At 54.0% G+C, this 13,012-nt stretch overlaps 4 protein-coding genes across 4 annotated transcripts; all 4 read left to right on the top strand.

Annotated features, from left to right (window-relative positions):
- Positions 1-1,439: 1,439 nt before the first annotated feature.
- On the top strand, positions 1,440-2,275 carry CCOS01_13700 (uncharacterized protein; the record flags this gene model as incomplete). The annotated part of the gene is made up of 2 exons (XM_060461846.1): positions 1,440-1,496; positions 1,703-2,275. The coding sequence occupies 2 exons, from the start codon at positions 1,440-1,442 to the stop codon at positions 2,273-2,275; spliced, it is 630 nt and encodes a 209-aa protein (XP_060307566.1).
- Positions 2,276-5,938: 3,663 nt separating this feature from the next.
- On the top strand, positions 5,939-6,689 carry CCOS01_13699 (uncharacterized protein; the record flags this gene model as incomplete). Its single annotated transcript, XM_060461845.1, has 3 exons — positions 5,939-6,000; positions 6,119-6,247; positions 6,341-6,689. The coding sequence occupies 3 exons, from the start codon at positions 5,939-5,941 to the stop codon at positions 6,687-6,689; spliced, it is 540 nt and encodes a 179-aa protein (XP_060307565.1).
- A 3,306-nt stretch (positions 6,690-9,995) lies between these two features.
- CCOS01_13698 (uncharacterized protein) lies at positions 9,996-11,654 on the top strand (the record flags this gene model as incomplete). Its single annotated transcript, XM_060461844.1, has 2 exons — positions 9,996-10,186; positions 10,238-11,654. 2 exons carry the CDS (start codon positions 9,996-9,998, stop codon positions 11,652-11,654), a joined length of 1,608 nt encoding a protein of 535 aa, XP_060307564.1.
- A 388-nt stretch (positions 11,655-12,042) lies between these two features.
- Positions 12,043-12,195, top strand: CCOS01_13697 (uncharacterized protein; the record flags this gene model as incomplete). The annotated part of the gene is made up of 1 exon (XM_060461843.1): positions 12,043-12,195. One exon carries the CDS (start codon positions 12,043-12,045, stop codon positions 12,193-12,195), a length of 153 nt encoding a protein of 50 aa, XP_060307563.1.
- Between the last annotated feature and the right edge of the window lie 817 nt (positions 12,196-13,012).

The following is a 13,012-nucleotide window of genomic DNA, read 5'->3' as shown; positions in this document are numbered from 1 at the left end:
GCAAGATTTGAGATCTGTTGATTTATGAGAAGGCGTGAGGTTGATAACGACCTTCGGAAAGCATGCCGAAGCGATGCCGGAGCCAGTGTCGGATTCTCCGAATAACCGGGGAACGCAGGCCTGGGAGACTCGAGGATGCTTAGTCAGATTTTATACTGGTTGGAAAGTTGGGTGCGTCGGGAGACCTGCCGGCACTAAGCACGGAGGCTTGCCAATCTGGTCAAGGCGATTCGGAGGACGGATGCGTCAATCGGCGGCAACCATTGAAGCTTGCATACCTATAAGAAGGGCCTGTGCAGAAAGCAGTCCAATGCACGCGAGATCTGGCAGTCTGGAAACTGACTGGATTGGATTGAAGCTGGCCTCGATTGGACGGGATCGACTTGAAGCTTCGGGGGAGACACTTCCCGCCCAACCGGTCGGGGAGAGCAGGCGACAGATGTTCCAGCAGTCGCATGAGTGGCCAGAAGACAGCGGGGACAAGGAGGGCCTGGGGTGCTCAATGTGGCTGAAATGGCCCAGTGTGGGGGAAGGTGCCCTGTGTCTCTCACCCCGCTTCCTTCCTTCCCTCCAGCTCGGTTTCGTGGATTTGATCATCGACTTGGACTAAAGTCAAGGTACCTACTGACCTAGGTACCTTCACCTGGGAAGACAGAGTTGAAAGTGACAGACCATTGCACCGGACCCGATGGATGGCTAAGGAAGGCCCAATAAGGACACTTCCCTGCTACCATCTGCCACTTGGAACTGTTCCTTTACCTTGTCTCCGGCGGGGTAAATGTTGATGTCTTTGATCTTTACCCATATTCCCGTACTCGACTGTGATATACGTATCGTCACTACGTACCCCATGCCATAGGGCACACCTCACACCTCACATTTCAAGGTGGCATTCCTCCTACATCAAGTCACCTTCCACACGCAGCCTGATCACTGTTGCCAAATTTGTTTATCAACATCACTACGCGGTGAATACCTGCCCTTTTCCTATTCATCATCACACCTTAGCAAAAACATACACACACATAAACACACAACAGCGCAGCCCTTAACACTAGCTCACGCACCCTTCGCTCTGTCCCTTCTCCCCCACCTCTGACATCTCTCACAGACCCGACACAAAGAGCCTTACTGTCAGGCACTTGTGGCCAGTGGTACCTGGCCTTAAGAGTCAAAAAGTCTCCTTAGCCTTGGCCTGGAATGACGGCGTCGGTGGGTTCTACCTTATGCCCCATGCTATAATGCTCCATGTCCATTCCCTGCCCAGATCCACCCGCTTTCACTCTCCTCTCGGCCAAATTCACTGCTAACTGCCTGCATCCACTTCTAGCCCGTTAATCAACACTGCATTGTTAATTGACAGCATTTTCCATTCTACGCACTACACGACACGAGACCACCAACAACAAGAATCCGCAGACCCAATACTAAAAGTCGCCATGGAGAGCCTCCAGCTGGCGCAGATGCTTGCCGACCTGAGCAGCCTCAACGCAGCCGTTTGTTTCCCTTATTCCCTACTCTCTACAATTGTATTCTCGTCCCGGTCGCATTCTCTGACTCGCCCATGTAACTCCCTCTGCGATGCGATGCGCTTCGGCGGCTGCAGGGGCTCATGGGAAGAAAGGAGATCCGCAATAAACTTTTCCTCAACTCACCCATCTGCCCTATCTACAGAAGTGCTGATGACCTCATTCCAACACAGGAACCCAACGCGGCAGCCGCTCTTGTCACCGCAAACAAGGCCATCCAGACAGTTGAGAAGACCAGCGCCAACCCCGCCGCCCCCGGACTGCCCAGGCGGCCCACCGATGAACTCCGCCGCGTTCACACGCACAGTTCCCAGACCTCGCGGACAGGCACAGGCACCGCTTCGCCCGCCCGCGTCGACAAGTTTGGCCGTCGCATCATGATGAGCCCGCCCGCCTTGTCGCGCTCCAACTCGGCCCAGGGCTCCATCCCCGGCACGCCCAAGAGGGACTCTGATGTACGAAGCACTACCACCAACACCTTGCAGCACCAACAACAACCACTACTTGGAACGGGACAGAGAGCTTACATGATGGGTGATGAACAGGCCGAAGATGATATGGACCGCGCGTCGACCCTGATGGCACTGTACGAGATCCGCGCGAAGCTCAAGCAGCAGGACAACAGCAGCCTCATGAAGGCCCGAGAGAAGATTGCCGACCTCGCGGCGCGGCAGCAGCAGACGACAGCGACGTCTGGCAAGAAGGAGCCCGAGAAGATTACGTCCCGGTTTACATTCCCCAAATAAGCGAGGGGTTTCTTTTCAAGTACACGCATACCTTTTTCAACATAAGCGGCGGTACGGCGTTTGGGAGTGTGGACTCGGTGTGGTTTCATTTTCGACAAAGTCCGGCATGAGGGATACTAAAAGTCACGACGAATCGGTGTTTACGGGTCACGAGCGGTTCTCAGTGGGACGCTGAGCATGTCCATTTTTGCGATTTTTGTTTTGAGACCTGCAGCGGTCACTTGGGATTTTGCCATCAGGCCACGACGCATGTTTGTTCCTCATCCTTCATCTGGCTACTGAAGGACTGGGGAAAAGGTCAGGGATCACATGGGGAAAATTTGAGGGCCAGGGCCGAGTCCGGAGGCAAATCCGGGGTTCCGTTTATTCGTCGACCGGCTGTGTTTCACAGCGCTTGTCGGAATCATGCCCTCACTCGGTGAACAGCGCTGAGGGGTCCGTATGTCCTTAGAGAGACTACACTTTTTTTGATGTCAAGAGCGTACCTTGAATCCCAACAAGTCTTTGCTGAAGTTTTTAGAGTGAAGATATCTAAAGACATATGCCGTTTTACAAAAATCACTGTCGAGATGAAGTAAAAAAAACAGGCCGTTGATCGCCTAGGCCGGGTTTGTGTTGCCGGAGTGTCGCGGAAATTTTCAGGTGACGGAGCGGTTTGAGACAGTCCCAAGTGCGCGGCAAGCTGGCTGACATACCGAGAAAGAGTTGTGCCCAGATGTTTTGGAAACAGTCTTGGCGATGAGCAGCGGAGTGCAGTCGATCGAGCCCCGGGTCGAGTTGCTCGCAAGATAATGAGACCAGGCAGTGAGGCATTCCACATGGCGAGATGGACCATTGGTCCTTTGCCGGCTGGTCTATTTTTGTTCAGAGGGATTACAGTGTATTTGTTGCCTTATTCCAAGGGAAAGTTTCAAGAGAAGGGAGGCTGCTCGTCATCTCGGACAAGTTCACGAAAATTGTCGAAGAAGCTCGAGAGAAGCTGACTGCTGTTTGCGGCGAGGTGGATCTCAGCATTAGGGTGATCCGGATGGTAAGGTCCCTTAAGGTAGTGGGGTCACCGGCGTTGGGCGGAGCGAGGTGGGAAGGGGAGAGCGGCCGCACCACCTCAGCGTCAGCAGCCAGCCAGTGCGGCAGTGCCTTCAACTCTGCTGTCCAAGTAGCTCCCGTTTCTTCCAGAACATCCGGGGTTCGCGAGTCGCGGGTGACCAGGTTCTTTAGAGTTGTGTCTGGCAGTGGCACGCGTGGGGTGACTGGTGAGCGAGGGCAGACACGCCAGCTGAAAGCAGAGGAACTGAACGCAGAGGTCTGTTCTAGCTTCTCCCTGTGGTTCACGATGTACCGCAAGCTCAGGCAAGGTAGATCATGATCGAAAGATATCGGTCTGCTGCGGTGTGAGCTCAGCTTCCCTTGCCCGGATCCACCCCCGGTATGTCGCCGCCGGGGAGGCCGGCCCTTGGAAATCCCAGAGAGAAGCCGCAAACGAATATTGAAGAAACCGCAGTGCCGCGAAAAAAACTGAGGGGAGTCCAGGGCAGCGGCGACTGCAAAATGGATGACAAAATGATTGCCATGCTAAGAATGAGTAAACGAGAGAAACACAACGAGTAAATGACAAATAGGACAATGTTTTTTGTGGAAACTTGCTGGAATAAGCTCGCGAGGCGTGCACCGCCCAGTTTGCTCGGTGGGGATGGTGTTGGTTGTGGTGAACAACAACTCAACTCTCAGAGGGCCGCCGTGAAGGCCGCATGCTATTGAGGCACGTTAGGCTTTTTGGTGAGCAATGATTCCAATTCCCAGCGGCGGTTCGCTGGGGGGAAAGGCTATTTACTGAACCTCACCACAGGTATCTTAGTTGGAGAGGTCACGCTACCGCGGCATCGCCACAGGTGAACGAGGAACCCTTGGGAGGAGGATGCGGTTGATGGGCCCGCGGCAAAATGTACCACTGTTGGATGAGGGGAGGCGCGCAATAATTGAATGGAGACGGCCAAGCCTCGCTCGTGCCGGTGATGTCAGGCGCCGCCTTGAAGCCCCATTCTTTCTTTCTTTTTTTGCTCAGGTTCTTCTGCTTCTTGTCTTGTTCGTTTACCGGAACGGTGTGAGGCGCTTTTGCGATTCGTTCACGAAGGCTATGGTACCACGGTTATTCACCTTGTGGGCTACTGGGCGTTGGCCGGGCCTCTCTGGCTGACGAGAGGGCGAGAGGGCGAACACAGCCACATTCGATGCCGGAGCCCGGATGACTCGATAAGAACTCTTGCCGGGCGACGTGATGGGTTATTGGATAGTTTGGAACTGGGTGAACTATAGTGTATTGGGTCCTTGATGGCCTGAGGAAGAGGAGAGGATCCGCGGTGGCCAGTTGGTACCTTGCATGGGGCTTTGATGGGTTCGTGTCTTGGAGGAGGACCGTTAGCTTCTTGGTGAAGTTGGTGAGTGTCCGCGCGAGAGAGATACGTACAAGTATATGTAGATTCAGACGAAAAAGCACCTAACCCGTCCAAACAAAACATCGGAGGGAACGGAGGGAAAACTAACCGTCCGGGGGCCCCATTCATTCGAATCACTGGAGATGCCTGGCGGTGACTCGGCGGTAGAGTGTGGTCGGAGAGGACTTTCGTTGCTGAGGGCTGACAATGGAAGTACAATCATTGTACCTAATTCCAATTCCATACCACCCATGATGAGTCCATCCGTAAGGCAAGCACGGCAAGGTAAGTAAGGTAGGCCTGTTAGCCTATAGGTGCCTCATGACTGGTGACGGTGGTGAATCGTGAGTGGCCAGGCTCTGAGGAAGGTGTGGGCATCACTGGAAGCTTCGCCGGGGGACCAAGTATGCGAAGTCTGGGCAGAGGAGGGAGGCCACGCAATGGCTTTGGGGCCAAGTGACTGCCCAGCCTCCAAGACGTCGCTTTTGTCTGGCGACGGTTTGCTTGGCTTTCTTCATCACGCCGTCGGGCGAAATATAACTTGGATCCCTCATTCCCCCCCTCTTCCTCGTACCCCCGTCTGATTTTTTTCTCAAGAGTCTTTTCCATCAATCAACCCTGTACTTAATCAAAAACCTAAACGTCTTGACTCTCTCTTCTGGCGCTTCGCTGCTGCCTTCCTACACTGCGGATACGGATACATAACAGAAACCATCCAAATTCTTATTTGATTAATTCAACCTTGGATTGTCTCGCATTGCACTCTAAATAGGCCGCAATCCTCCCACCCAAACCTACCTACGCTACCTATTCTCTACGGGTACAACTCACCTTAATTTTTGTGCATTGCACTGCACTGCACCACCGAGAGCTCTAGACCGGATCTCGCCCATTCTGACAGGACGTCAAAAGCCATCACGTCATTGAACATCACTCGCCATCTTCCCTCCCCGCCAACGAAAAGCATAGCGAACGCCACGCAGAAGTGAGCTCTTGGGTTCTTCTGAAGCACGGGCAAGAAATACAATAGTCGGACGAAGCTTCTCCCCGGACAGCTCCTCCTGCCGTTTACATCTCGTCTTTTCTTTATTCGTCGCACCAGAACCCTGTCCGCCAACGATAGCATAAGAAGTTCGGTATATCACTGAGAGGCCAACCTTTTCCATACCTTCAACATCGAGGGTCACGAACAAGAAACTTCCCGTTCAGCGACAACATCACAGTCATCAAGATGGCGGACGCTGTAGGCAATGTTCACATTCTGCCCTTTCCCATCGACTCACTCGACAAGAGGTAAGCCTTCTCCTTCCTTCCTCCCCTCATTGCATGCCATCCGAAATGGATCTGCGAGACCCTGCATACATCAACACCCCCCGGCGATGCCCTCCGGACGCTAACGTCAATCTCGCAGACAATTCTACTGCAGCTCCGGTCAAGTCTACAGAAACGGAGCATGCTATGAACGCGGCGCATGGTACTGGTGGGGACGCTGGGTTCTCGCCGCCGTCGTCGTCGGCATCGCACTTCTGATCCTCATCTTGTTAGGGTACTCCCCCAGTGCTATTTCCCGTCTTCTGGCACGACCTCCCATTGCGTGCGTTCATCATGGCTAACCGATGTTTTTGTGATGTAGCTGCATGAACTCCCGCCGTCGCAGAAAGCGCGGTGTCCAGCCCTTCTACGGCACCGGATGGATGAGCAACAACAATAAGCACAATCAGCAGGGCACCTACGCCTACAACCAGCCGTACAATGGCCAGCAGCAAGGATACGCAGGCTACCCCCAGCAGGGCGGCGCCTACCAGAACCCGCCTCCGGCTTACGGGCCCGCTCAGCAGCAACCTCAGTACACTGGCACCACTTTCAACCCAAACGATGGATACTACGGCGGTCACAACGAGGGTATTCACCTGCAGCAGCCGCAAAACGCCTACCAGCGGGATTCTTACGCCCCGCCTGCTGGCCCGCCGCCCGGAAAGTAGATGGATGATGACGATGAAAGATAATGGGGCTTGGGTTCCGAAGGCGTGGAAGGGTTGATGCGGAGAGGCGTGAAACTTCTTTGACTGTCATGAGTACGACGACTTGCGAACACACAGATGATACCTTGATTGCGAAACAACCCGGTTAGGCGTTGGCAGGTTTTCTTTGGAAGGATTTTTACGACGATAGGGGCCAAGAGGGAAGGAAGATGGGGGCCAGCCAATATGTATGATGACGATGATATTCGGGGTTGAGCCCGGCCTGGAGAAAGAATCGAGAAAGCTCTGGACTATGACTCCATAGTAAACTTCAACATTAGTGATGCCTTCATGGCCACAATCAAATTTCCGAGACTGGTGACGACGTGTGAAAGATTTCTACCCTTGACGGGCCTGTTCCTCAATCTATGTCAACATACCTAGGAATGCGACATCTGCCCTGATCCACGAGGTCATCCAAAAACTGCGCGATCAACGCAAGGTTGTTGGACTTGGCTATCGCACAGGTTAGGTTGCTAGCCATAGCTTCTACATCAGACGAGCCCTGCGTTGTGCTGGGCTGCAGCTGTGAATTCAATTACCCTTCTAGACGTCCAGACGCTCTTCTTCTGGACGTGCGTGTCGGTGCCACTGCACAGAGCTTCTACTCTCGACGTCCCAGGACAGAGCGCCTCCTCTGACGAAGATCGACTACTTGGAGCAGCGAGAGTAAGATTTCGAGCTATCGCAAGCGGTCTCTCGAACCACGGCGGCATCCGTTCCTGATCCTACTCGCTGTCCCATCGCTACTCTTCCACGCTTCCAGGCGTTTCGTGGGGTCCTCTAGTCAGTTAGCTCGACCCTGAGGTTCATTTCAAGCTGGTGAGATTGGGGGCCAAGGACTGTTCTCGAAGCCAGCGACGGCGGTCTTTCTGAGACAAGAAGGAGAACCTGTCTCCGAGATGCCCTGTCCACTGCCGAGTCTGCATTGTCCTGGTAAGGCCCGGTGCTCTGCCGCCGTCTCGGCCGAGTTGATGCAACTCTGCACATCACATGGGTGCTGAATGTGGCGAGTGGTTGTGGCTGAGTAGAACGCAGGTGTGGCTGGAAATAACCATTGGCTTTTTACGTATTCCCGTCATAACCGAGCGCGAGGGAAGGCAGCAAGGGGTGCCCACTGTCACGGGGGTTGCGACCCAGACGCTTTGGCCAATGCCAAGTCGTAATGTGCTGTACGTATGCCTGAGGACGAGAAGAGCACCATGTTTCATCATGTTGACTCTGCATGCTGCTAACTGGCGGTCCCTCGGTCCCCAGGTTGTCTCGTTTTCAATACGGAAATGCTCCGTACGGTTGGTGCAGTTGGGTGGCGGGCACGCGCGGCGGCGGCAGACCAGACACGCTGCAAGTCAATACTCGCTAACTGATACCTTATGTGCTTACCTTACCTTAGTTAGTATCTTGATTTATCGGCCGGGGGAGAGGGGACTTGAGGGACGGCTCATCGGCGCAATCAAGATTGGGGTCGACGAATCCAAAATCATCTCCGAACCGACCCCTGAACGAACTTCATGAGGGAAAAAGCGGCACTTGCGCGATTACAAGGGGACTTGCCAGACAGCCGTTTTGGAGTTGAGGTGGAAGTGGACACGGGCGTTGGGTGTTGGCGTTGCAGACAGGCAGGCAGACAGAAAAGAGAATGCGAGGCCAAGCAGCAGCAGCGCAGCATGGCAGCATTGCAGTGATTTGACTGAACAAGCCGCAGCAAAAAGCAAAGCAGAAGGGGGGACGGGAAGTCAGGAACCGCTTCCCCCACTCAAGTTCGTCTGAGCAGGGATCTTCAGTCCGCTAGAGTGTGGCATGGCGCTCGATCGCAATTCGAATTTCCCTCTGGAAATCTCCCTGTGCTCAGGTCGCGGCGTCCCGTCGCGCTCGCTCTCTCTTAGGTACCTTACCTCAGCTCAGTCTGTCAAACAGGGAGAATGGAAAGGTGCTGATGTTTCTACCGCTGCTCCTTGACCCTTCCCACCACTACCAGTGACCACCTGGACTGCTTGACTGCCACTTTTGATCGTCCCCTCGTGGCTTTCCCGGCAAAGTAACTCTGTGTGCGTCACGCCAATCTTTTCCCGTTCCTTCTTCCTTTTCCCACACCTCGTTGCAAATCCTCCTCTCGTTTTGCTGCTCTTCTGACCTTTTGGCTAAGGGAAACATATCCTCACATCTTCTTCATCTCATCTACGGCGGCCTCTTGTCACTCTTTTTCTTGACAACCTCCCGAGGTGCATATTCCTCCGACAACCCGGCAGACTGCGTCCTGTGCCGTTTCGCTCCTTTTTCGTTTCGTCTCATCTCCTTGGCCATTCCCGAGGCTGTTTGACGGTCCTCCTCGTGTCTCTCATTTTTACCCTTTTTCGTTCGTTCTCTTCGCGAAGCAGAAGAGCAGAATTCCAGCTCAAAAGCCATTCCTTAAGCAAGCCATACGAATACCGGTACTCCGCCTCTCTCGCCGCCACTTTGGGATTTATTTATCCTCAACACGTCTCACGAAAACGACCACCCCTCAGCTACAGCCTCCCTTCTACCTGGGATAACCGTGTCTCTCGACAGCTTGGACACGAATTGCGACCCACCCCTTTTCTCGATACTCGCACCCAGCAGCGTCACCAAGCAATAAGACCAAGACACCCAATCTGTTGGCCACGGATCGCCTATTTTTCGGGGTCATCCTGTTGGACCTTGCCGTGCTTGCTGACTTGCACCGCCCAGTTTCAGTGCCATTTTGAGACGAAAGCCTCTGGGCTTTTTGCTCGTTTGTCGCTACCATTCGCTACAACGTCCCCTACCACTCGTTCACCAGCCCACCCACGCAAGGGGGCGAACGCTTTGCCCTCCCATAGGCAGTGACGACAGAAGAAGACTTGCATTCATTTACCGGCACCACAGCGGCACTACTCATTTCGGTTCTTATCCTCTGAGGCTCTCGAGGCTCGACTTTTTTGGTCACGCCTACCACTTACTTTCCTTTGCCATCTTGACTTCAAGTGAGATCGTTTTGTGCGAATCCGGCCGCCCGTTACACCTGCACGACGACGTTCTCTTGTACCACGAAGCGGCTCGCCTTATCCCCCAACGGTCCGCCGATCACCGTTCAAGCCGATTAAACGACGAAACATCGAGCCCATGAGATGATGGAGCTATAGTCCGCTTCTAATTCCGCAGATCAATCCCCCTCGACCAACCAAGCTCGACGTACCCAAATTTTGTGGGTAATTCGCCGAGAATCACGTTCTTTGTTGGAGGAAAAGCAAAACAAAATCATTCAAAATGCCTTCGATCGATGTCGCCATGGCGAGGAGTCTCCGAGGAGGAGTGTGGGGATCAGTGGTGTCGAGCATGGCCGCGGACATTCAGAGTCGCGGAATTACAGACACAGTACAGAGCGCCGGAAACTCGATCAACGATGTGAAGACGGCGTTGTCTAGTTGGGACAATTGCATGTCCGTTAATTTCTGCAAGTAGGTTATGGTCATGGCTTCACTTGAATCCCGACATACTAACTTGCGCAGGTGGCCCGTCATTGGAATTATGATCTTCGGGGGCCTGATTATTTTCTCTATCGTATGGTGCATCATCCGGTGCGCTTGCTGCGGTCTGTCGTGCTGCTGTCAGTGTTGCTACTGCTTGAAGTGCTGCGGTAACTGCTGCGGTTGCTGCGACACCCCCAAGGGAACACCTCACAAGCACCTCGACGACAATTCGTATGGACCGAACAATCAGGGATATAAATCCCAGGCGCCCATGGCTCCCTTTTACAACAATGCCAGCACCGCGCCTGCACACCAGGCGAATTCAACAGCACCCGTGGCTTCCGGAGCCGCGGCGCCGCCTCAGTATGCTGAATTCGAAGTCAGCAAATCAGGTGCCAATCCGGCAGACGCCGATTCACTTCCCGCGATGCCCAGTTGGGAGGGTGCAGGCTCGAAGAAGGTGGCACTTGAGGAGGAGGTGGAGCTCGAACAGATGAACAAACCGGCTGTATCACCGAACCCGAACGGACAGAACATGCCTCTCATGGCACCCAACGCCATGTCCCATCCGAACAGCCCCATGCCGGGTGACAGGAGCCCTTATGGCCAAAATTCTCAGGCCGGACCCAGCGGTTACTTCACCAACGCCAATCAGCCTGCGGGTCCCTACGAAATGGCAGGCAACGGCTACAGTGATGGAGCATACGGACAGTCAGCGTCTTCTTTCGGGGTAGACCAAGGATATGGAAATGGGGCTATCGCTGCCGGAGGTATGGCGATGCAGGGCAGAGGTACACCTCACCAAGATTTCAACAATAATGGCTACGGGCCCCAGAGAGGTCAGACCTACCCCCGTCCTCAGCAAGAATTCGATCAGGGTTTCGGCAACAGCTACGAGCAGGGAGGCTACGGCATGGGCCGTCCTCCCCGGAACGGCCCCAGCCCGGCACCGATACCCCGAAGCTTCACAGCACCACCTCGCGATGGACCTAGTCCCGCCCCGGCTGGATATCGCCGCTCTCCTGGTCCTCAAGCCGGTGGTTACCGCGGCCCTCCACCCCCTCCCAGCGACTACCGGCGATCCCCCGCGCCTCAAAACGACTACGGCTTTGACCAGAAGAATCAGCAAGGCCAGTTCCTCAATGAGAACTATGGTCGTCCCCAGTACGGAGCAAACTCGCGTCAACCCTCTTCAGAGTCGACTCGCCCTCTTGCTCCTCAGCGCAGCTACACTGGCGACCAAAGCATGGCATCTCCGGACCTGCATGATTCTGGCGGCTTTGACTTCAGCTCTGGCTACAGTCGTCCCCAACAATACAACTACAACCGCGGCCCGAGCGGTGGCAACCAACATATCGAGGACGAAGACGAACAGCGACCTCCGCAAAGCAGCGGCGGCACCTATCCAGGATACAAGGCGTACCAGCCAACAAAGGATGGCTGGAGTGGCGTCTGAGCGAAATGACAACAATAACGACAGAAGGAAAAGAGCACATGCACACCTGCCCAAGAGCACCAACAGCTCCCTGCACTGGGGGCGACTTCTATTTAAAGACTAATGCAGTCAGAAGTTCATTCGAGGCGGCGTTACTTTGAGTTTCTGATAAAGGTGTGCCTTGGATGGTTAATCCTTGCCTATTACATGCAAAACTACTGGACGTTTGTTTGGAAACACCCAAAAAAGAGATGCGGTTTTTCGGGTGCCTTTTGGAGTTTCGGGCATACAAAGAGCCACTGTTTTTTCAACCCATGACCGAGGAGCAAATCGGAGCTGTATAATGACCACGGTCAAAGATTCTGTTTGATTGGATTTTCAATTGTCGGATTTTTTTGTTTCATTTTTCATGTTTACAAGGCGTCGCATTGTTGGCGCGGCATTCTCAGATTCTCTGTTTGGCCCTTTCTTTTGCATCTTCTTCGAGTGGAAATGGCCAACCACATGGCAAGGTTCTTCTTACTTGGCGATGGACGAGCCGCAGGCTGGCGACGTACTTTGATGCCATGTCATCCAGTTTCGGATGATTTAGAGTTTGGGGCTGTGTGTGTGGAGGATATGACTCTGCGTGGAAGTCGCAGTGTTGAAGATGACAGGGGAGTGGGCGGCTGAGGAGACGAAGCTGGGTGTTAGGTGAATAGCACTGATCCAGCTGGCTTGAAGTAGTTGTGCTTGGCTAGAAGCCTTTCAATCGGGCTTTTCGCTGATGGCATGGTGGATGAATACCAAAAACTTCCCGATACAAAGATTGATGAAGTGCTATGTGATGGTCATGGAAGTGAGTTGGATTGCCTAGATCCACCTGCTTGCCTCAATCTATGTGTACGCTTCATCAACGACAGCCACCAGTACTCATGAGTCCGGTGGGCGACCATGATCCAACCATTCGATTGATCAAGCAAGCTCGGTTCAAATAGTCATTGAAGCGCTGATTCTGCGCTCAAGCGCTTGTCCACCAACCCACTGCTAAGAGAGTTGACTTTTCTTCGCCCACTAACCCGGGGGTCGGCCCGGCCTGCATACAACCCCCCGGCTCGTCTCCCTCCCCGGTCGTGTCGTTCCATAGCGCGGCCAGAGTGGAAAAAGATTAGCGGGCCCTCTGCAGAAAACGCCGCTTCACATTCCCAATTTGACAGCTGCAATTTGCAGACGTGCATATGCTGTTGGTTCCTTCTTGCTCCAACTCCAACTCCAACTTGTCTTCCCCCCTGCCTAGTTCGGTGTGCTCGTAAATGTTTGCCCTGGTATGTTTGCCTGGGGGGGGTAAGATGCCTGGGCCCTGGGTCGAGGAGGGGTTCGGTTCGGTTGGCCATTTTTGG

The sequence above is a fragment of the Colletotrichum costaricense genome, assembly GCF_030867565.1.
Source record: "Colletotrichum costaricense strain IMI 309622 chromosome Unknown Scaffold_18.1, whole genome shotgun sequence".
Classification (NCBI taxonomy): domain Eukaryota; kingdom Fungi; phylum Ascomycota; class Sordariomycetes; order Glomerellales; family Glomerellaceae; genus Colletotrichum; species Colletotrichum costaricense.
The sequence above is the reverse complement of the archived record's forward strand: the minus strand, read 5'-3'. Positions and strand labels throughout refer to the sequence as shown.